General features: G+C 37.6%; 1 protein-coding gene and 1 long non-coding RNA gene across 2 annotated transcripts in view; one reads left to right on the top strand and one right to left on the bottom strand.

Annotated features, from left to right (window-relative positions):
- rspo2 (R-spondin 2) overlaps positions 1-12,940 on the top strand; it is a 51,105-nt gene extending 38,165 nt beyond the window's left edge. Inside the window, exon 5 of the mRNA XM_077721713.1 lies at positions 11,471-12,940. Coding sequence (XP_077577839.1) covers positions 11,471-11,586 — 116 coding nt within the window. The 3' untranslated portion in view covers positions 11,587-12,940. The remainder of the gene's footprint in view (positions 1-11,470) is intronic.
- Positions 12,941-21,869: 8,929 nt separating this feature from the next.
- LOC144199500 (uncharacterized) lies at positions 21,870-22,354 on the bottom strand. The gene is made up of 2 exons (XR_013326926.1): positions 22,135-22,354; positions 21,870-22,062 (listed from the first exon to the last, which is right to left on the bottom strand). It is a non-coding gene; the product is annotated as an uncharacterized LOC144199500 (long non-coding RNA).
- Positions 22,355-22,599: the final 245 nt, after the last annotated feature.

Raw genomic sequence — 22,599 nt, 5'->3', positions numbered from 1 at the left:
ATAACGATAAAGAGAAGGCAGGGGACACCCTGAATCGGTGGATAGCCGATCGCAGGCCACAAGGAGATAGGCAACCACACACACTTACACCCAGACCAAAGGGCAATTTAGAGTTTCCAATCAGCCTACCACGCATGTTTTTGAAATGTGGGAGGAAACCGGAATGCCCAGAGGAAACCCACACAGACCCAGGGAGAATATACAAACTCCACACAGATGGACATGACCTGGATTTGAACCAAGGACCCCAGAGATGTAAGGCTGACGCTCCATATATATAAAATGCAATTTAAAAGGCAGTAAAAGCCTACTAAAACTGCTAATCTTTAGTTGGCATTGATCATAGAAGCTTTATACAGTGTAGGGTTTTGCCAGTCACATTTATCATCATTTAGAATGTGACATGCATGGTGGATAAAATTTGTAGGAGAGTTTTGTTTGTATATTTTTTAAGAATATATCTCATTTGTCAATTATATGCCGTATGGACAGGCATGTGTATTGTATTTTAAATCACTGCATATCAATATGATGGATAGGTTTTCTAAATATATAAAACATCTAGATTGCCCATGGTTGCACTGCATAACTGAATGATTAGTAAAATCCCAGCCTTAATCGTGTGGTTAGTGCCAAGAAGCTGCACTCTACCCAAGTAAAAAAAACAAACCTCTTTAGAAAAATAAATATTCTTTATGCTGGTTAGCAAGGTTTAGGTCCGTGATCCCAATAGACCTTGGACATCTCTCTTGCATTAGTGGGAGCTTAGGTCTCTCTTTGATTTGATTTCTATTGCCATCCTGTTCTCTATCTCTGACAGATGCTGCTCCCTTTTGGGGCACACAAACCTGAGTGAGGTGAGACCCTGAAATGACCGTTGAAATTGCACTGTAATCATACACATCTAAACCAACAAGAAAATGTATGCCATATGGCTTAAAGCTCTCTGTTTGTGTTTGAGTAAGATGGATGGGGATTATTGACAAGAGTTTTCAGAGTCGTGTCTGGATAGATGAGCTGAGCAGCAATGATTCTTGTTGGCCCGTTTCTGTGATCCGATCTGTCGTGGCCACTCAGCTGTCCATCTGCCTGGTGTTTGACAAGTGTTTGATGCAGCACAGGCCTTAAAGAGGATCAGATCCTTCCTGGATAGGCTTTTGCTTTTACCCTATGCAGCAGCAGCTCTGCTAATACATCAAACACGCGCTCCCCCTTGTTCCACATCTCTGTGAACTAATGAGCTATTTTTATCAAACAATATGTGTCGGATAACCAAAGGAGACTGAGCAGCGCCTTCCAGAGTTAGTGCACCACTCAGAGACAAGAAAAAAAAGCACCAGCTTGAATGTATTGCCTCTTTTTGCATCGTGATCCTGATGGCCTCTTTCTCTGTTTTGATGCTTAAGCCTCCCTTACTTAGCTTGGCTCCCACCTCGTTAGTCTGGTCCTGTTTTGGGACAGTTGCGCTCCATGTCCAAACATGTGAGGGATTTCCTCATGAAATTTCCCAGTAGAGAAAAAAGGGAGGGATGAAAGGCCTTGTCCAGAAATTAGAGGGAATCATGTTGTAAATTTCCTTCTGCTCCATTTCGTTAAAGGCCCAAGGAGGCCAGAGAGATGTTATCCAGGTGAAATTAGGGAATTAACTCTCGCATGAAGACAAATGATATAGTGCATATGGATAGAGTTTGCTGTTTTATGTCTATGTTATTGTTTCTTAAAGTAAATATATCTAAAAGGGACATCCACACTAACACCAATAATTTTGTGAACTTACATTAATGCAACATAAAACAATACCCTTAATTGGCCCACCTCAAAGCTTGGGGAATGAAACTCTCAGATGTAATATATCTTAACTTTAAGTAACAATTGCAACCAATATAATCAAATTGTAGGGACAGGAGAAATGTCAAGTTGGGGAAACATTTGATTAATTCTCCAACGGCACTCTCTCTTTTCACTACAGTTCTTAAAAATGTTTTCACTTTACACATTATTTAAACAAAAAGGGGGATCTCATTCATTCATAAGTGTTGTGGGGGTTGCCAGAGCCAATCCCATCTGATTTCAGGCGAAAGGCAGACTACACCTTAGACTGGTCGCCAGTCAGCCATAGGGCTAACAGAGGGACAAATGACCATTCACACTCACAATCTTACCACCACCAACTGGAATCAAGCCCACGCCTTTCCGCATTGAAGTCAGACAAGTGAACCACTGGACCATCATTCGGCTTAGGGAGGATCTCGTTAAATATAATGATTCACGGTGTGGTTCATGACTAGTGACACATTTAGCTGCTCTTTTGAGTTGGATTAAAAAAATACATATAATATTCAAAACAGGACAGCTCAGTGGGGCGAGTGGTTAGCGCATCGGCCTCACAGCTCTGGAATCCCGGGTTCAAATCGAGGTCATGTACATCTGTGTGGAGTTTGCATGTTCTCCCCAGGCCTTTGTGGGTTTCCTCCGGGTACTCCGGTTTCCTCCTACATTCCAAAAACATGCATGGTAGGCTGATTGGACATTGTAAATTGCCCCAAGCTATGGGTGTGAGAGTGCATGGTTGTCTGTCTCCTTGTGCCCTGCGATCAGCTGGCCACTAATTTGGGGTGTCTCCCGCCTCTGGCCCCGAAGTCAGCTGGGATGGGCTCCAGCATACCCCGCGATCCAAATGAGGATGAAGTCGTTCAGAAAATGAGACGAGATACTCAAGACAAATTTCAGATTTCAACTCGTGACCTTCATAATTGAAAGATGGTCATAATTTCTTTGTTCCAAAGTTGTTGTTTAGAACCTCCGTTTTACTTCTTTGTTTTGCCTCAGAATCTTGTGTGAGTACTTCATCTTCATACGTTTACCTCCAAAAACCATGTTTTTGTGCATTTTTGTTCAGGACCATTAAGTATGCTTAAATTAGTTGTACCCTAGGGTGGCCCAGCGGGTCAGTAGTTAGCATGCCTGCCTCTCAGTGGAGGACCTGGGTTCAAATCCACGTTGGTCCACCTGTGTGGAGTTTGCACTATTTCCCTGGGCTGTGTGGGTTTCATCATTTCAGAATCATTATTGAGCCAATTGGAAAAGATAAATTACCACCAGTACAACAAAGTATACAATCAACACTAAGAAAAGGTTTTCCTAATATTAATCTGAATAATAAATCCAAATTCATGTGTTGTAATTTATTGTCCTTGAGTTCACATCTGTCATAACTTTCCAGTTAGCATGATCAATTTGCTACTGTGTATACCAGCATGTTCCCAATCTTTCAATCTGCGGTCACACTGTAACCACTCCCTTGTGTGCTGCTGCTATCTTAAGATCACTGTGCCTTGACCTCATCTAGACAACAAATGCAAAACTCAGTCCTTAAGATCAACACGCCTTGGGAGCATCATCACAGCGCTCCCTTTGATAAGTGCTGAGCTTTATGCTTTTTCTCATCCAAAATAAAACACAACATTAAGCTATTCATTAAGACCAACTAGGTTTAATTATCCCTCATTGAGCCCAGTGCCAGTGCAGCATGAGAGGCACATGTACTTAGGTCCAGATGTGTCGATGAGTCAGTCGGGAGATAGCAAACCGCAGAGGGGGCTTCTCTCGTCTCATGAGTCCTGTGGTTTCCAGGCGCATCAGGCTGAGCGTGCTTGTCGTTAATGGCTGCTCACTGCCTGCCCAGTTACCCTCATGACACTATTGGCTATGTGAAATCACGAATCCGAAGTCTGGGGAAGAAAATTAACGCAAAGTGGAAAACAAAAAAACAGAGCTTTATGCATCCAGCAGGCAGTGTGTCCTACAAATAAAGACACGGAGCAAATATCGAAGTTACTGTACATCTGAATTCCAAGCTGGAAAACATCTTAACGGCACAGCATCTTTAAGCATCTGTAAAAGTGCTCTACAAACAAAACATATTATTATCTTTTTTGGTCATCAATATTGCATGACATCACACAATTTACTCATCATATCTTAACATCCTGATTTTATGAGAAAGTTTACTTTTGAATCATTTTCCTTTCAATCAATACTTTCTGTAGATTATGATACTGTAAAAACAGACTTGTTGTGCATGTGAAAAGCAGGTCGTTTTCAGAGTCAACAACTTTGTGATCTAATCCCATATATATATATATATATATATATATATATATATATATATATATATATATATATATATATATATATATATATATATATATATATATATATATATATATATATATATATATATATATATATATATATATATATATATATATATATATATATATATATATATATATATATATATATATATATATATATATATATATATATATATATATATATATATATATATATATATATATTAATGCAAGTGCATTTTTCCATTTAGAATAAATCTTACTGAGAATAGTTTTACACTAATAAACCTTGCATCTGGTCTTCTGTGGGGCCCTTGTAACTTCCTCCAACCCAGTAAGAATTACAATGGGTGACAGCACATGGTGCAGCTGAAGTCAATATATTTTCTTTTTCAACTTGACTTTCAACTGATGCAATGAAAGACTTATACACATCTATCATATTAATCAACACGCTCTGTCATTTGTTTGTTGTTGAATACTATTTGATGTCCGAAAAACAGACATTCTTTTAAATGCAGGATGTTGAAAATGTGTCCCAGGGCAGTCAACCCGTTGAAGTATATTTCCAAGGTCACAGCATAAGTCAATTTCAATTTTTTCTTTCATATGCAACATGCATCTGACATGTTCATGCAGAATGAACAGTCAAATTTTAATGTTTTTAAATCTGTCATATAAAATATGTATCTTATGTCTTTGCACAGTGGGTGCTTATTAATCATGTCTGATATGTCATCAACAGTGAAATAAGATAACTGATTGACAAAACAACAACAGATGTGGGCAAGCATTGGCACAACATACTGACTATTGGTCACATTAATCACCTTGTCATTCATGCATTCATTGACAACGGGACTTTTCTGCCTAAAAATGTTAATCTCCAAGTTGGTTTTCACTTGAACTGATTTTCAGTAAAGGAGAGCATCAAAGAACAGAGGGGTTAGCTAACATGCATTAATCCCTCGGCATATCCTGTACTACATTTTAGAAAAGGAAATAATGACCAAACTAATCCTAACATTAGCTTTTTGAATTGGAATGTGTATGTTTTGAATCATTTTTAACTCAACAGCACCGTGAGAGGAAGCAGAGACTGGGGGGTGAAGGGGGTGAGGCAAGTGGTGGATGAAGTGTAAGAGTGAATGAAAGATTGCGACACACGGGAAACTTGTTAGTACTTTGTGACAATGTGCAGAGAGGCTCTTGTCAGTTGGTTGGCAAAATGAGCGTTTTGTAAATGATTGTTCTCCCCTGTCATGGGGCTTATTTCTTTTTTTCCCCAAACCATGTGTTTGTTCAGTGTTTCTAAAATATTGACTTTTCAGCCTTTTGGCATGATTTCATCAGGAAATCATCTCCGAACTTCACTTTATCCGAGCCTTCTGGCCAGGCATTACACTGTATCTCAGTGAACTTTAGCTCACCTGATGTCATCCGGCCGTGTGCCACCTATAAATCAGATGAAATCTTAGTAGCAGTTTGGAGAAGTGTCAGCATATGTAACCTTTCCCCAGACAATTGTCAGTGCGTAGGTCAAGAGAACACTCCGCAGCTATGTCTCAATTTGCCTTCACAGTGTTACAGATGTATATGTGTGAGGAGGCTCTTAATGGTTGATAATCCAATTCCTGCCCCTGAAATCAAATCTCACTGGCGCCAGTAGTTTTTTTCCCCCTCACAAATGATGGCCTCCACCACTGCTTGCTTATATAAGCAAGAGATGAGCCAGTGAATATGAATTTACCTTCCGTCAGTCTACCATTTTGTCCTTACATTCCTGGGGTCGTTGGTCTGATGCCAGGTCGGTCCTCACTGTGTGGAGTTTGCATGTTCTCTACAGGCTTGTGTGGGTTTTCTCCAGGTACTCTGGTTTCCTCCTACATCTTAAAAAACATGCAGGGTAGGCTGGTTGAACACTCTAAAATTTCCCAAAATATGAGTGTGAGCGTGAATGGTTGTCCATCTCCTTGTGCCCTGCGATTGGTTGGCGATTCAGGGTGTCAACCCCTTGGTGCCCATAGTTAGATGGGATAGGCTCAAGCACCCCCAGTGACACTTGTGAGGATCAGGGATTCAGAGAATGAATATATAGAACAGGTCGACTCCTTTCTTTGTTCAGTTTAAGATACAATATTATATATTGGCATTTTGTGGTAGGATAACTGAAGAGGGTGAGGGGATTGTACAGCACAATAGGATACCATTTACCGTATGTCTTAATGCTTTCTTGAGGTCAGTCATTGATTTTTCTGAAACCACAAGCAATGGAGATAAGATTAAGCCTTCGATTTGTGCAGTATTTCCAGAACTGTTGTTGGATGTTTGTGATCATTTGACCAGTACCTATAAGAAGTGCATCGCTATTTGTTCATGTGAAAATTACAGAGTAACAGCAATATCTTCTCAGATTGAATAATAAGAAATGTGTGAAATTCTAATTAACTGTACTAAATTGGAATATTTTCGAGACTTGTATGGCTTGGTTCCCTCAATATATGTATATTTTAAAAAGTGTTGATAAGAATGGATGACTTATCTATGTAAAAAATATATTCAAAAATACTCAAATACAAAATATGCTTATTATATCAATTTCCAAAGTGTCCACCAATAGATTTCAATGTATTCCGAGTGTTAAATAAAATCTGATATTTAACAAAGTAAACTATATGACAAGCATAACCATGGACTAAAATCTAATTATGCTAACTTTCCCAATTAGTTCTCAGTTATGACTCTGTAAATCACTCCACACTGCAGTTGCAATGAGAGGCGCTGGTTTGGAGATTACATCCCATATTATTCATTCAATGTGGGAAGCAATATCTTAATTTTTATTCATATTTTTTCTACCACTCTGGTAATTTCCAGGGATATTTTGGCAGAATTATTTGATTGGCTCAAAGAAAAGAGTGTTGTTAAGATTTCAATTAATAAAAAAAATGCAAATTATGTTTCTCTACCATAATGTACAATAAATATATAAATAAGCCTTAAAATGGTGAAAAATAAAGCCAACTGAAAGAGCCAACTGATAGCCAGCATCATTGCCACATGCGAAAGCAAGTGATCACGGTACCTCATTTAAAAGTTACAGTCGCTAAATGCTTATGGTGTGGTACAATTCACTTGAAATTTAGTGGGCCCTTGGCAGTAATGTAGCTGAACGAGGGATGATTTATTTGAGGGATCATGGCCTGTCATTTGGCGCCAAAGTCAAATGGCTAGGTAAATTAGGAAGCTGTAATTGCGTTGTGCGGAAAGCTATTGAGTTCTTGCAATGTTCTGCTGTAGTGACTGTACCAAATTTTGGGAGAAATTGTTACAGGACTCAGTAGGACACAGTGAATAACTTTACAATTGCAAGTGTTTGTTTTGGACAGACACAGGCACGTGAAAATTAAAGAATTCCACAAAAGGCCTTTTCTGACAACAGTAAACAATTGTCTCACTGCAAGCTCTGCTTCTGATTTTGAATTTAAAAAGAAAAACATTTTGATTTAAACTTGAGATCTTTTTTTGTTTATTTGTGTGATTTACATTCATTTCCAGCTCAGATATAAATGTCAAGCTGGCAGAAAAAGATTGTATCTGTAAAGGAAAACTAAACACTGTTGAGTTATACTTCTGCTTGAGAGTATAAATACAAGCCAGAATGGAAATAAATAGTGAGGGATCATAATTTACTGGGGAAAAAAGCCATTCTCTTTGAATTCATTTCTTTATATTCCACTTACAATGTAAAAATGAAGACAGTAAATAGGTTTAACCTCAGTGTTTCCAAAGATAAAATCCTCTTTACATTCCATAATATCTGTTACTGTGTTCCTCGTTTGAAAAGGAAAGATGATCTAAACTTTATATTTTGCTTGCAGGTAAATAAATGATCCTCTGTGAAGCTGCATAATCAGTTAAAAAGTAATTACCTAGATATAAGATGATAAAAATCTACAAGATGCTAGGTGCCTTAATATAAATGGTGTTCTTGGGACGATATCTACTAGGGGAGATACTCTGGTTATATCAGAAGAGTTTTACGTGGTAATTGGTTGCCCTCTAGCTGTCAACAATGAGAAGTTTGTGTTTACCTTGAGGCCTAAAATAGCACTGTTTACATAGTGTGTAGTGTTTGATTCTGTAAAATAGTACAAACTAATATAACAAAACTAGATATACATTATGAATTAAGGACAAATGACAACAAGGTTAAATTGTATGTGATTGATTGCATTTTTATTGAAATATATAATCAAGATAATTTCACGGGATGCATTTGCTCTGTAATGATCTAATGACAATGCTTACTGCGAGAGTTAAACTTGTCCACAAATGTCTATGTGGTCATGACATTGACAGCATAATAGGTGAGAAAAAACAAAACAAAAGGATAACAAACTGGTAGTGGAATGTAAGGAAAACGTTTTTTTTATTTTGCAAACAGTGTAATTGCTAAATGTTTGTCTCAAATGAGCTTCACATAATTCCCCTGTCAGGCACAAACTTGATGTGCATATTAAATACAAGTTGTCTTGTAAACATGCAATGCAATACTTTTAAACTTTGAGCTTCATATTCTTCATACATTTCAAATAGTTACCGTTAACGCTTAAGGGTAACCTTGTATATGATGAATCCAGCTTTTTGTGTTACAGGAGTTTATAGTGCACCGATTTCTCTTTAGCTGTCAAATATAATTTATGTTGCGTTGATTCACTGAAAGTGTTGTTTATCAGGCACCTAGCAACACTATTTGGAATGAAAATTGCCCCTTTTAAATGACTAGGAAAACTCTGCCACAAGCCAAATATCTTTCAGGCCAGGTTTGCTTTAACAAATATTCTTACGCTCTAAGCCATGCTAAAAATCTAAAGTGGCATCAGTTAAGCAAGTGTACAAAGTTTTCCGCTCGCATTCTTCCATGTCAGGGCATACAATTTCGATGGAAGTGATGTGAAAGTTGTTCTCACAGACTAAGCTGGGTGTGAGAAGCTTTATAGCTATGGCCTAAATTGGCAATGTGGCTCAAAATAACCAATTGAGATTAATTGCAGGAAATAGCTCTGAGATGGTTTGATGTTTGCATGCATCTGTATTATTCATTGAGAGAGCTTATTAGCAGAGCAATATCTTGCCTTCCCATGCATGTCAGCTGAAACAAGTGCAAATTTCACCCAAGGAATGGGCACAGGGTGTGTTCCCGTGGTACATTAAAGGCCAAGTGTAAGCACAAATGAGAAGGCAATTAGAGATAATGTTATTTCACACACAGTTACCTATTTTTCCATGAGAACGAGCTTGGACAAGTGCAATAATGAAAGCCAGAAGCCATTGAAAGTGTTCCCAAAACATATTTATTTTTCTCAACCATCTTTCCCAACACTCACTCCACCCGCCTTCTACATGAACCACAGCCATGGAATTGACTGTTTTCTACAGAAGGATCAAGATTTGGCCTTATCATCCAAGTCTCACAGTTTTTTTTCCTCCCTCAGTTCAATTTTATTTACCTTAAATTACCTCACACTCACTCTATTTTTCATAAATCATACTTGCACACCACGCATACAAATGCACACACACGTCGTTATCCTATTTGTGGCCTTGGCAGTCAGATTGTTGCATTGTGGTTCAGTAGTAGCCAGTGTTTCCCCTGTCACAGAGTTGAGGGTGCAAATCCTACACCACACATGCTTCCACGAGAGCGGCATGTCAGTTTCCAGAATGTCTCGTCTCAGTGGGGAAACCTGGGATGGATTAACCTCAGGCTGAGGGACGAAGATGGGAAGGGTTGAGTTTCACAAGTTTCTCTACTTTTCTCCTGTCTCTGTTCCATTGGCGTTGGAAAGTTTTGGGGTGAGCGGATAGTTCAAACCCGAATTTTGGAGCTAGCAATACGTACGACTGACAAGTTCAACACACCATGCGTGTTTGGTATCATGTTGGAGTAAGTGAAAAATGTGACTGAAGAGTCAATGGAAACGCTTTGAAAAGGCAGGCCCTGAAGAAGAAGGAAGATGATTGGACACAAGTTGGTCCAGAAACTGTCTAATCATCTTGACTGTTTACTTGATAAGAACAAGGGAAACACATGTCAGTGAGGGGGAAAAATAAAATGATTCTTCATGTTTCAGAATGTTAAACTAAAATACAAAGCCTATGAAGTTAACAAGCTTTTACAGTTAATTGGTTTAATTCAATGATTGACTACATTATAATGATACAACTAACCTGATCTGTACATTAGAGAGTGCCAAAATGAAATTCACTGGCCCTTTGAGTAACAGGTGGTACAAAAAAATCTGTTCTTTTTTTTTTACAGGCCAACAAAATAAACAACGGCCCCAAACAGTGAATGTCCTTTGCTGAAATCCACCTTTATACTAAACAGTCCCTACCATGGAGTAGGAAAATAATGTGTGTAGAAGAAGAAACATGTATTGAATTCAGCACTCCAGGCTAACTTTTTTTTTCCTGGCAGCAAGGCAGTCATAACCTAAATTTTTAGAGGCCATTTAGAAAATTGTGGTGACATGGATCAGTGGTGGAGTAGTTGTTCCCTAACCCAGTGATTGCGGGTTCAATTCCCTCAACCCTGCTGCCCTTGTCGAATTCTCATTCAGTAGGATATTTAACACCAGTTTGCTCTTAATGCTGAATTTATCAGTATGTGAATGGGCAAATAGTGCCATGTCACTTTGAGAAAGTAGAATATACATGTGTAAATTGATTTATTCAAAATCTATGGGTGGAAGAAACACATTTGCAGGATGTATATTTTATTTTCACTTATTAATATAAGAGACAATTAATGCATTACGAGTGACTACTGGACTTAAGTTTGAAGCAAAAGTTTGTTTGCAAAAAAAGTATCTAATGATAATAATTTTCCATTTTAGTGAATGACAAATTTACTCACACTGCCAAATTTCACAGGCGTGATTCGTCCACTTGGTGTCTATTGAAGCACAATTTGTGGTCAGATTCCCATTTGTTCACAACAGATAATTTCTCATTTAATAATCCCATTGGCTTTGCACTTCTCAGTCTATTTTGAGGCACCAACTTTAGAGCAAAGCCTTCTGGAACTTGCAGTATAATATGTTAATGCACTATTTGGCCAACTAGCAGGCCAGATTTTGATCTTGTGGGCCAAATATAATTATACTGTGGGACTGAATTGGTCGCATGGGTGAGTTTGACTAATATGTTCTAGGATGTAACTTTTCAACACTGGAGCCCCACAAGTTTAATGTTTTTTTTTAAATATTTTTTATTATTATTCTTTTTATTCAGGTGAAGCTAATATTTCCTATTTGTATTTTTTTCAGGAGGTTCAGGGAAGCATCGATCCAAAGAAGCAAAGAAGAAAAACAAGCAGAGACTACGTTTTTGGGCCCAAAATCAACACCGTGACCATTTGGCCTCTGCACGCTTCAGCCAGTGAGGACTAAGAAGATGGACTCACCGTTGAAAAAAGAACTTACGCAAAAGCTGCTATCTGCAACCATGCTCTGATAGACAAATATCACCAAACACCGTCAACCTCTACTGCCTCTCAGACCTGTAACAACATCACACCTACATTCTCACCTACCAGAACGTCACCATGATTTGAAAATATCACTGCAAATGTGTGCCTACTATACAGTAGTCGTAAAATCATATTTCACACACACCGGCCTCTTGCTGCTTCACCTTGATCTGCACTGTTCAGCTCGGTGATTTTATTCCCACAAAAACCCCAACCCATGCCTTGCCTTGTGGACTGCTACAGCTGATATTATTGAATTGCGTTCCCATCAATAACATTGTCGTGAGGATGGAAGATGGAGGCGCAAACACAGACTGGCAAACAAAAGAGGGGAAGTTGAGAAGAGAAAGGTAGTATGAGACATGGCAACCATTCAAAGGGTCGTATGTGAGGGAGTTGAGTCAACTGCCCCCAAATAAGAGAGGAAATGAGGGAGAAAGGAAACGATGAAGGAGGATCAGTTCACGCTGAGGAAGGTGAGGCTGACGGCTAAAAGATGGCACCTTGAGCTATGAGAGACTGTTTTTTAATTTTTTTTTGTGTCTATATTTATGTCAAAGCTATCCTCACTTTTCTGTCTGAATTGATATGAACTGTTTCTGTGTGGCCTTTATGTTCTGTACATTTTATGAGAGTAATATTAAATAAATTACCAAGTATTTTATTCTCAGCACAAACTGTTTACTTTCAGTTTCGCTGTATGCTCTAACTGTATAGTGTGCATAAGAAAGAAAAATTAAGAACTTTAGTTGTTTGACAAGCATGACAAGAGATACACATGTACATAGATTAAATCTAATTATTCTTTGTCTAATTATGGAAGCTAGTTGCTGAATTTTCAGTATTGACATGTTTATCATTCTCCATGTTGCCGAGGCAACAAGGCCAGGCTGCAAAATAATTGCAAACAGTCACTTAGCCACCGCATAGATATTTCATTTATGTGCTATATATTTGATTTATTTATTAATTGTATTTCATACGCCTTTTTGGTCAATGACTATTTTGCCTCATACTGTTTCTCTTATGTTTTAATATTCTTTGAGATTGACATAATAATGTGCATATCTGCAAGAACTAGATTTCTATTGTCATGCTTTGTGTCGTATTCCATCATCCATCTACTGATTTCACTGTGTCAAAGAAGAAAAAAAATGGCGTACAGTATACAACTCTGCTTTGATATATTCTGAGTTTAAGAATTAGATGCCAGCAAATGTATGGTCATAGGACTGCATATGTGTACATTGTGTTTTATTAAACAACATTTCTCGTGACTACAACATTTGATAATTTGTTATTGCTCATACCTCTTTCCGGCAGCTACCCTCTGGAATGCTTTTACTCTTCTCTCTCACAATTGTGGGACTTCATAAATATTTGTGGAATCCAATGTGCCACACCACAAAACACATCACCAAGTGCATCAAAGCCAAAGAATTTGATTTGGACAATATGTTCCAAATACTGTAATGGTATTGTGAATGTTTAATAATTCACACTTATGTGTTTGAGCATATTGTCATATTTTTATAGTTTGCTCAATGCATAAAATAAGTTATTATGATTCTATTTTTTAAATTTAAATAGATAAATCAAATCGTTATCCGACACCTATGTTTGTAGCACTGTTAAACAGGGATAAACTTTGCTTTAACACATTTTCAAGTACAGCTAACGCGTCGACATTACTCTTTCACTATGAAACTTCAGCGAGTCTAGCTGCTAAGAGGGTACCACAATCGTTAGAATACAGGCGATTAGAATGAATTGCCCCCATTAAATTCAAGACATTATGAGAACAGTAAGAAATAGGAGCTTAACAGTTCAAGCTCATGAGTATCATGTAGGTCGTTGAATCAGCTATGGTACGTTTGTGGTGGTGCTTTTTTTTCTGCTGAAACATCATCGGCCAAATCTGGTTCTGATGAATTGGAACAAATACTTATAGTGATCGTTGAATGTCATTTTGGACACTACTGTCTTCATCAATGGATATTAAAACACAAATACTCCAGTAATACATGTAAGGAAACAGTAGAATATATTCATGGCCAATATTCTGTATTTTATGCGATGAACAATGAATGAACAGTAATATTCCTGCTGAAGGGTTGTGAAGTCTCAGTTGTTTCTTTTTATATCTGCCTGTATTTTTCTGCCTTTGTTAATGCGCCGGAATAGATTTGGATGGAGAAATCAAAATCTGAGACCATGTCTTCTGAGGTAAAGTACGGTCAAATTAATTCAATTCGTATTTTAGGACACTAGGGAATCTGTAGTAGAGATATCTTTTTGTCTGAAGCTATATTGTTTAAAATTTGGCAAAAAAAAAACTTTGCAAAATATTATTAGGATATCTACGTCTAAAAAATGTAGCTTGCAAATTTAGTCCGTTTTATGATTTTTTCTCACAAGTTACATGTTCTCATTTTTGTTGTTTGAGTTCTCAAACTACTTTCTATGACAGCTTACAGAGATCATGAAAATAAGGGGGGGGGTCTTGTTTTGAGTTCAATAGAATCAGTAGAGTGGATTTACTGGTATTTTAGATAACCCCCAAATTTGACTAGGCCTTACTTTACTGGCTCGGAATTTGACGACTCTGACTATGGCATCACTATAAAATCATATATAAAATATCAAACAACCTTTTTGCTGGCAATAAAAAAAAATGACTGAGACGATGAGTCATTTGATATTGGCCATTAATAGGGAAAAAAAGTTAAGCTTTCACCAGTTCCTCACGCTTCACAGCCCAGCAAGAAACGTTGCTTGTGGAAATGTTTAATTAGCAGCCTGCCAAACCCCAAAAAATGTAAAAATGATGGAAGCGAAAATCTAAATGAGGCTGTAAAAATATACTGAATTTAATTATTGGTAAAATAGAAAAATGCCTTGCAATCTATTGCAGTCTTTACTTTTTTTCCAATTTAAACCCTGGTGGTCATAAGGTTAGCATGTCGGCCTCGCAGTTCTGAGGTTGAGGGTTCAATTCTCACTGTGTGGAGTTTGCATGTTCTTCCTGGGCTTGTGTGGGCTTTTCCTGGGTACTCCGGTTTTCTCCCAAATCCCCCAAACATGCAGGTTGGGCTGGTTGAACACTCTAAATTGCCCCTTGGTATGGATGGTTGTGAGTGTGAATGGCTGTCCTTCTCTTTGTGCACTGTGATTGGCTGGGCACCGATTCAGGGTGTTCCCCTGCCTGGTGTCCGTAGTTAGCTGGGATTGTCTCCAGATAGACTAACTGAAAGAAAGCCCCCACAAGCATGACTAGAACATTCAAACTCTACAAAGCAATGACATTCAGAGCTCTGTAGGCAAACGAGCTTGACTCAGTTTGCTTGCTTCATCCTCAATATAATCGTTCTTTGCTTTTTAATAAATGAATCACACAAGCAAATGACAAATATTGCCCCAAAAGATCTACTTGCATGTACTTAGGATTTTTTTAGACACGTGCTGCCGATTATAGATCAATTTGCGATTTCCAGATGTCATTCTCTGGGCAAAACTATCACTCCTCTGAACTGGGAAGACCTTCAAGGCTAATGGAGAGAAAATACACTTAAGTGGAGACAATAAACACTAGACCACCACTACAGCACGTATTGCATAGTTTACAGGATAAAGTAACATTACACTGGCTACGAAAAAAATATTGAAAAGGCTCTCCTGTAAGAACGGATGGATTATTATAGCGGCATCATTCTACTATGACATTGCCATGCACATACATTCAAAATGGGACACTTGATAATCCCCACAATTGTCAAAAGGGAGTCTTCTCTTTGCAAACCACATCTGTTGTGTATTTGTGTGTATGGGTGTGTGTGTGTGTGTGTGTGTGTGTGTGTGTGTGTGTTTCGTCGTTTACTCTGAATGTGATTAGTTGACTAAAATGGAAGCACCCTTTTAATCTGACTGGGAGTGTTTTCATTAGTCGTGTTGAGTCCTGTTATTAAAGCCAGGTTCAAAGGCTCAACAACGGCAACCACTAACAGGAAATGAGCTCAGAAATAGTAGTGTTCTCTGTGCTTCAACTGCATAAGAAGATTGAGCTCTACAGTTGTCTTTGTCACACTATAGCCTATGGCAGTGCCTTCAAAAGCACTTATACCTTGAGATACAAGCTCAATGCGTTCCGAGACTGAGCTGGTATGTCGATCTACTCGTATCTCAAATCAACGTATCCCATAGAAATGAACTAAATACAAATTAATTCATTCCCACCCTCTGAAAAAGAGACCACAAAACAGGGTTTTACAATTGAAAAAGATTTTTTTAATTAGTTTTAGTCCACCATTTACTAACAGAGTAACAAATAACTAGTGGTTAGGATGTTTAACAATAAAATAGAGAAAGCGAGATAGAGAGAGAGAGAGAGAGAGAGAGAGAGAGAGAGAGAGAGAGAGAGAGAGAGAGAGAGAGAGAGAGAGAGAGAGAGAGAGAGGAGAGAGAGAGAGAGAAAGAGAGAGAGAGAGAGACTTTTATTTTTTTACTTAACCCTATTTAGATTCCGATACACACTTTATAATAAAAATTATGAAACGTTTACAATTTTTTCTTTAGAGGGAGAGCAGCAGAAAATCAGTGAGAAGCACTGGCCTATGGTAAATTTGAAGTTGGGACACAAGTGACACATTTGTTCCAATGTCAACTGAATTTAGACTGGTCACCACATGTTTTGATAATGAATCACCCTTTGGCCTCTGAGTTGAAGGAAATCTGGAATCACACATTGGTCAGTCATATATATATATATATATATATATATATATATATATATATATATATATATATATATATATATATATATATATATATATATATATATATATATATATATATATATATATATATATATATATATATATATATATATATATATATATATATATATATATATATATATATATATATATATATATATATATATATATATATATATATATATATATATATATATATATATATATATATATATATATATATATATATATATATATATATATATATATATATATATATATATACATATATCTTTTTTTTCATCCCTTGATGCCAGACCGAAAACATTTTCAGTCTACTGCAAAAATAAAGAATATGGCCTCACACTGTTTCACTCTCTTCTTTGAGGAGAGTGTATAGTTAATCATTTTTATTCATGCGGGCATGTACCTGCAACACAGCTTGGTACAAACAGGTGCTTTGGGGAAATGGGTTTTTATAACCATCCATGTAACCACATGGCTTTCTCACCAAACTGGTGTAGTTTTTTCCCCATGAGTGCAATATGTTCTTAGCCCATGCTGCTATGAAATTAAGCTTCCAAATACAACACATTAACCATTGTCCCTGATCCCATGAGGGAAATTGAGCCTCTATGTCCTTCCACACAGGATGTGACATATGAATGCTTTATGGCCTGAGCTGAATCATGCACAGTTTAAAAACATTATAGGCTGGGCATATATTCCCTCATAGTGGTAGTTTCGGAGCCAGGGGCACACATATTATATTGGTCTCCAAATCCAGCTGGTGTGGACAAACACAAGTTTTCTTTTTCCCCCTTCTGACTCTTTGGCAATGTTAGTCCATTCATTCAATTTTATATGTGCCGAGTAGCCGTGTTACTACCGGTTTCCAGGGAGAAATAATCAAAAACAGGTCTTATTAAAGTATATTAAGACCAGTTTAAGAGGATATATTGTGCTCACTAAGGGCCAGGAAGGATGTATTTGCACCATGGCTGACACTTCTTGAGGTGGCCATTGCACAGGTTCTAGCGATGTTGTATTTTTTTAATTATTTTTTTACTCCAGCCAAGTACAATTTTGTGGGTAAACAGTTTTAGTGGATATGAGTACAGTTGGAGGTAAAGCGGGGTCTCATTGTTCCAGAATGTTCTGCCCCCCACAATCCATTCTGAGTCATATTATATAATGCACTTAATCAGAACTAACATTTCCTTTCACTCGGAGATCTGAAGTGGATATATCCATTAATGAATTTGTCAGTACAAACAGGAGGTATTTGCAAAGGCCAAAATCATATTGAGTTTTATCTCAAGCGGGTGAAAGAGGAACTCCCAAGCCTGGCTGTTGTATTTAATTGCTGTGGTTGGATCTATGGTTATAGAGCAAAGTCATCATTGGCATCATTGTGTCCGTGAGTGGGTTGTATGAGAGGGGTCGTACAACTCAGCTGTCGAGAAGATCTTCACATCATTTTCGTGGTAATGGACCGTGTCCCTCTGTAGGACTGTACAGGAACGGATGTCTCATAGCTTCTCCTGCTGACAATGTCTTGTGGTGGAGTCTTTGGTTGACACTGTGCTATGTACTGGTTTAAATGAAAGAATATACTAGAGTGCTGACTCATTTATGGTCGAGACTCTTTAAACAATTGTGGTCAAGAAGAACAATAATCAAAATCAGGTCCATTTCATGGTGTTGGCTATCCATTCATTAGTCTGTAAAAAATAAATAAATAAATAACAATAATGCCCACACCTATAGAGAAACACACAATGACAAGCCAACATTGAGATGTGTCAAAGACATTCTTTTAAGTTTGGCTTCTTTTTGGGTGTTTGTTATAGGGTTTTTGATTATTCTTAGCTTTTCCACCTCTCTGTATGGCTTGTCCTTGTGATCACCCATTTATTTCCCCTGTTATAATCTGCCTTCCAGTGTTCCAACCAATCCACCTGTCTATTTAAACCATTTTGTCATCATCTGTCCGTTGTTGGATGGTCTGGTCATGTAGTTTCTCATATGTCTCCCCAGTTTGGTTACAATGTTTCAATCGTTTTTGGATAGAAGAGTTTTGATTGAAATCAGTTTAGTATGTTTAATAAAGAGCATCCAAGTCCACTCCATCCTTGTGTGATGCATGTACACTAACACTAACATATTGGGTATGAAATGGCTAGAATGTGTTTGTTTGTGGTTCTTAGAAAAACATTTTGCTTGTAACATAAATTATTTTTGTTTTTTGTATAACATGACATTGTTTGACTTTTATGCTCTAAAGGTTATACGAATAACGGTTTGATGGAAACAATTTGACCCTGGAAGTCTAATTGCGGAGCTATGAAAAAGATTTGTGATATAAATTTAGTAAGAAAGTAGAAATAATAGTAGGAGCAATAATAAAACAGTACTTGCCACTGCAAGTCATATTTTACTGTGTGTAGGGGGCGTGTGTGTTTTTGTGTGTGTGTTTTTTTAACCCAAATTATCCTCTGGTGAAATGGTCTATCAAATTATGAACAATGGCAAACGGATCTCAATCAGCTCTGTGTGCTGCATGGAAATCAACAAAAGTAATTCTTCTTTCAAACACAAACTTGTCAATTTATGGAGCAAGTTTACTGGCGTTAACAATGAACAGGCCTCTAATTGCTGCCTGGCTCGATTGTCTTTTGCGCATGCTCATGTGGTTATGAGTCAGTGCGTGTGCGGGGTAGTGTGGGAGGTGTATGTGTGTGCGTCTCTCTCTATTTACTATCACCTTGTGTGGATTGGCAAAAGTTATGTTCTTAAAGGGTGGAAAAAGGGCATCCGACTGGGAGCGCGTCATGGTTGGAACATTGCCCAGACCCCCACAATGATACGTCATCCTAACTTCTCAGTGTTAGGCTCCTGTGGAGTAGTTTTTGTATATGGATGCCTATAGTGTGTTTTTTCATGCATCCTTTTGCTTTCACACGTAGATAGAAACCCCATTGTTGCACTTGTTCAGGTCGACCTTTGTCCATGTTGCTTTAGTCTTTTTACGGTTTCCTCCCACATCCCAAAAACATGCACTAGGCTGGTTGAACACTCGAAATCAGGGGTCTCCAACTCCGGTCCTTGAGGGCTCCTATCCAGTCTGTTTTCCATGTCTCCCTCAACCAACACAATCAAATGAATCAAATAATCAGGATCGTGATCAAGCTCTTGGACAGCTTGCTGATTAGTTTATTATTTGATTCAGGTGAGGTAGAGGAGCGAGACATGGAACATAGATTGGATAGGGGCCCTTGAGGAACGGAGTCGGAGACCCCTGTTCTAAATTGACCCTAGGTATGAGTGCGAGCATGAAAGGTTGTCCGTCTCCTTGTGTCCTGCGACTGGCTGGCCACCGATTCACGGTGCCCCCCGCCTGGTGCCTGTAGTCAGCTGAAATAGGCTCTAGCACCCTCATGATCCTTCTGAGGTTAAGAGGTTCAGAAAAAGAATGAATGAATACTCATAATTACTAAATACTATTCATTCATGTTCCGTACTATTTGACCTTACAAGAGGAGAAAACGACAGACAACCATCCACCCACACATTCATACCAAGGAGTAATTTACAGTCTTAAACACCGCACCGTGCATGTTTATTGGATTACTTTCTATACAACTAGGCATTTAAAAAAAAAATAATAATAAATAAAAACTGTATTCAATCAAAAGGAGGTGCTTAGAGTCAGTTTGCTTGGAATCCAGCCTCACCCCAACCCATTATTATTAGTTGAAACGACCCACAGTTTACTTCCAAATTTGGTCATGTTGGTGAGCGGGTGCCATTTTCTTTACACGTTGCCGCCTGACTCTTTCACACTCGGCAGCTGCGAGTGTTTACTCACCCCAAACAAGTCTGGAGCAAGGATCTTCCCATCAATCAGTCTTGCTCGGTCATGGGTCACTGATTCAATTTGTCCTTTTTTCCACTTCAATTTATGTGTCTGTCTTCTCGTTCCTACCTCATTTTAGGATTCTACTAACTTCATTTTTAACAAATGACCACATGTATGACAGACTAATTGCTACTAAAGCCACTGTATGATATATTCCCAGTGATTATCCAGCAATTTTGTTTCTCAGAACCAACATCCAGGCCTAAAAGTATCTTGATTTGTATTAGGTTCTCTTGACCCTGTAAGATATGGTTTATATGTATACTAACAATGAAGATTCAATAAATATTGCTTGTAACCACTATTCAAGTAATAAGAGATAGCAAACATGGAAATATTTTTGCACAGTTGCACATACTTTTTCAAAACAAGTAATATTTTAAAATAATACCAAATTGTTTTGTTATTAGACCTGTGTTTATCAACAGGTGGATTGGTACCCAAAAGTCAGTAACACACTCGTTTTGAACAGGTGGACCATGATGTCCATATTCATCATTATTTTCTTATTAGGATGCTCAAAAAAAAAGACAGATGATGAGCAGGCATGTTTAAATCTTTATTCTTTATTGTATATTGCAACGTATTAAGGTTAGGTTGATTTAGGAAGCTATTGGTATTGCTCAGATATCAATTAAACAACCAATGGTGTTTTAGAACTAAAGGATTTTTTAAAGGAAGAAACAGAGAATGATCGATTCAATTTCATAATCAAAGGTCATTCATAATTGATTTGATAGTGCATTTTGACATATATTCCAGAGATACAACGCTGAATGTAGTGGGAATTGCAGTGAACAATTTGAATTTCTGCCACTCAGTCCTCTGTTTGAATCTTAACTCCTTGCATGTTTTCCATCTGCACAAAGGGACAGACAACACTCACTATAAATCATTTGAACGTCGGCCAGATGTCAGTCGGCTAAATGTCTTTCGGCAAGTAGACCAAACACGGCCGATAGCAGGCATCAGCGAAAGCGCGCCAGTTTTAAATTAAATTATTCAATTTTCAATCGCCAGGTTTGCTTCTCGATTAGAGGGTCATAAATGTAAGATATTTACCATTCAGCACATCCTATGAAAATGGACCCAAAGATGCATCCACTTTTCTACGTTTAAGGGACTGTGTTATGGTGCCTTAGGCTCCAATTTGAACTTGCATAGTACTACAATCCCATGTTTTCAGGACTATTACATTTATTAAACAAATGTGAAATGCAGGTCATTATGTCTAGATTATTGTTCTTGCATGAACTTATTTATTTATTTTTTCAAATATTGAGCAATGATTATAGACTCTTAGTTTGGATAGAAGTTAAGAAAAAAACACACACAGTTAGTGAAAATACTGTAATTGTAAAATATGTGGGGCTTAAGTGAGGATATATGTTTATACATCTTTTCTGAAGTCTTAAGAAGCCCATTTTTGTTGCATTGAAAAAAATCACTCTTTTTAAGCCAAATACCAAATATTTTATGTCCGCCGGTGAAAGTTCTGGTTCAGTATAGTCAAAACAAAACAATTTCTTCTGTGTTATGGTTTATTGTGACAACACAATTCCATGTTGGTAAAGAAAAGATTCAGCGGCAGCAGAGACCACACCGTCCAGGCGGAAATCCACAACAGTTACAGCACCAGCTGCAATCTTTGGCCTCCCTTTTGTATCTGTCCTCTGCAAAATGGTCCACCTGTTCTTCATATGTCTCATCTGCATCCTACAATATTTGTGAAATTAATATTTCTTAAGAATGTGCTGAAAAAAATGTTTATCAAGATAATGCACTTACTTGACTTGATGCCAAGGCACAACTGTCCTTTATCAAAAGAACGGCAAGTAGAAAAGTGACAGCAACTGTAAATTTGAAGGTCTTCATCCTTCAGGCGTTGTTTCAGTTTTTCAGTGACTCGAAAGAATCTTTAGCTCAGATTTGTGGCTCAAACTCCTGTTCAAAATGTACTACAAATGCTGGTATTTATACTGAAATGTTTACTAACCACTGGCAGGCAAGCAATATCTTTCCTTTTTTTTAAGGACTTTGAATCTTACCTAACAGTGAGATTTTCCAGTTTATTAACCTTTTTTTATCGAGCCTGCTCTGTTTAAAGGTGAAAATAAGACAGAAAATAATCCAAATTGTTTATTGATGTTTGAGTTGGATTGATTTATTAAGGAACGGTACATATTAATGAACATATTTATATTCATGTTAATGAAAATATACAGTTGTGGTCAAAAGTTTACATACACCTGT

Source organism: Stigmatopora nigra, chromosome 7, assembly GCF_051989575.1.
Source record: "Stigmatopora nigra isolate UIUO_SnigA chromosome 7, RoL_Snig_1.1, whole genome shotgun sequence".
In the NCBI taxonomy this organism is placed as follows: domain Eukaryota; kingdom Metazoa; phylum Chordata; class Actinopteri; order Syngnathiformes; family Syngnathidae; genus Stigmatopora; species Stigmatopora nigra.
This window is presented reverse-complemented; position numbering and strand designations above follow the sequence as displayed.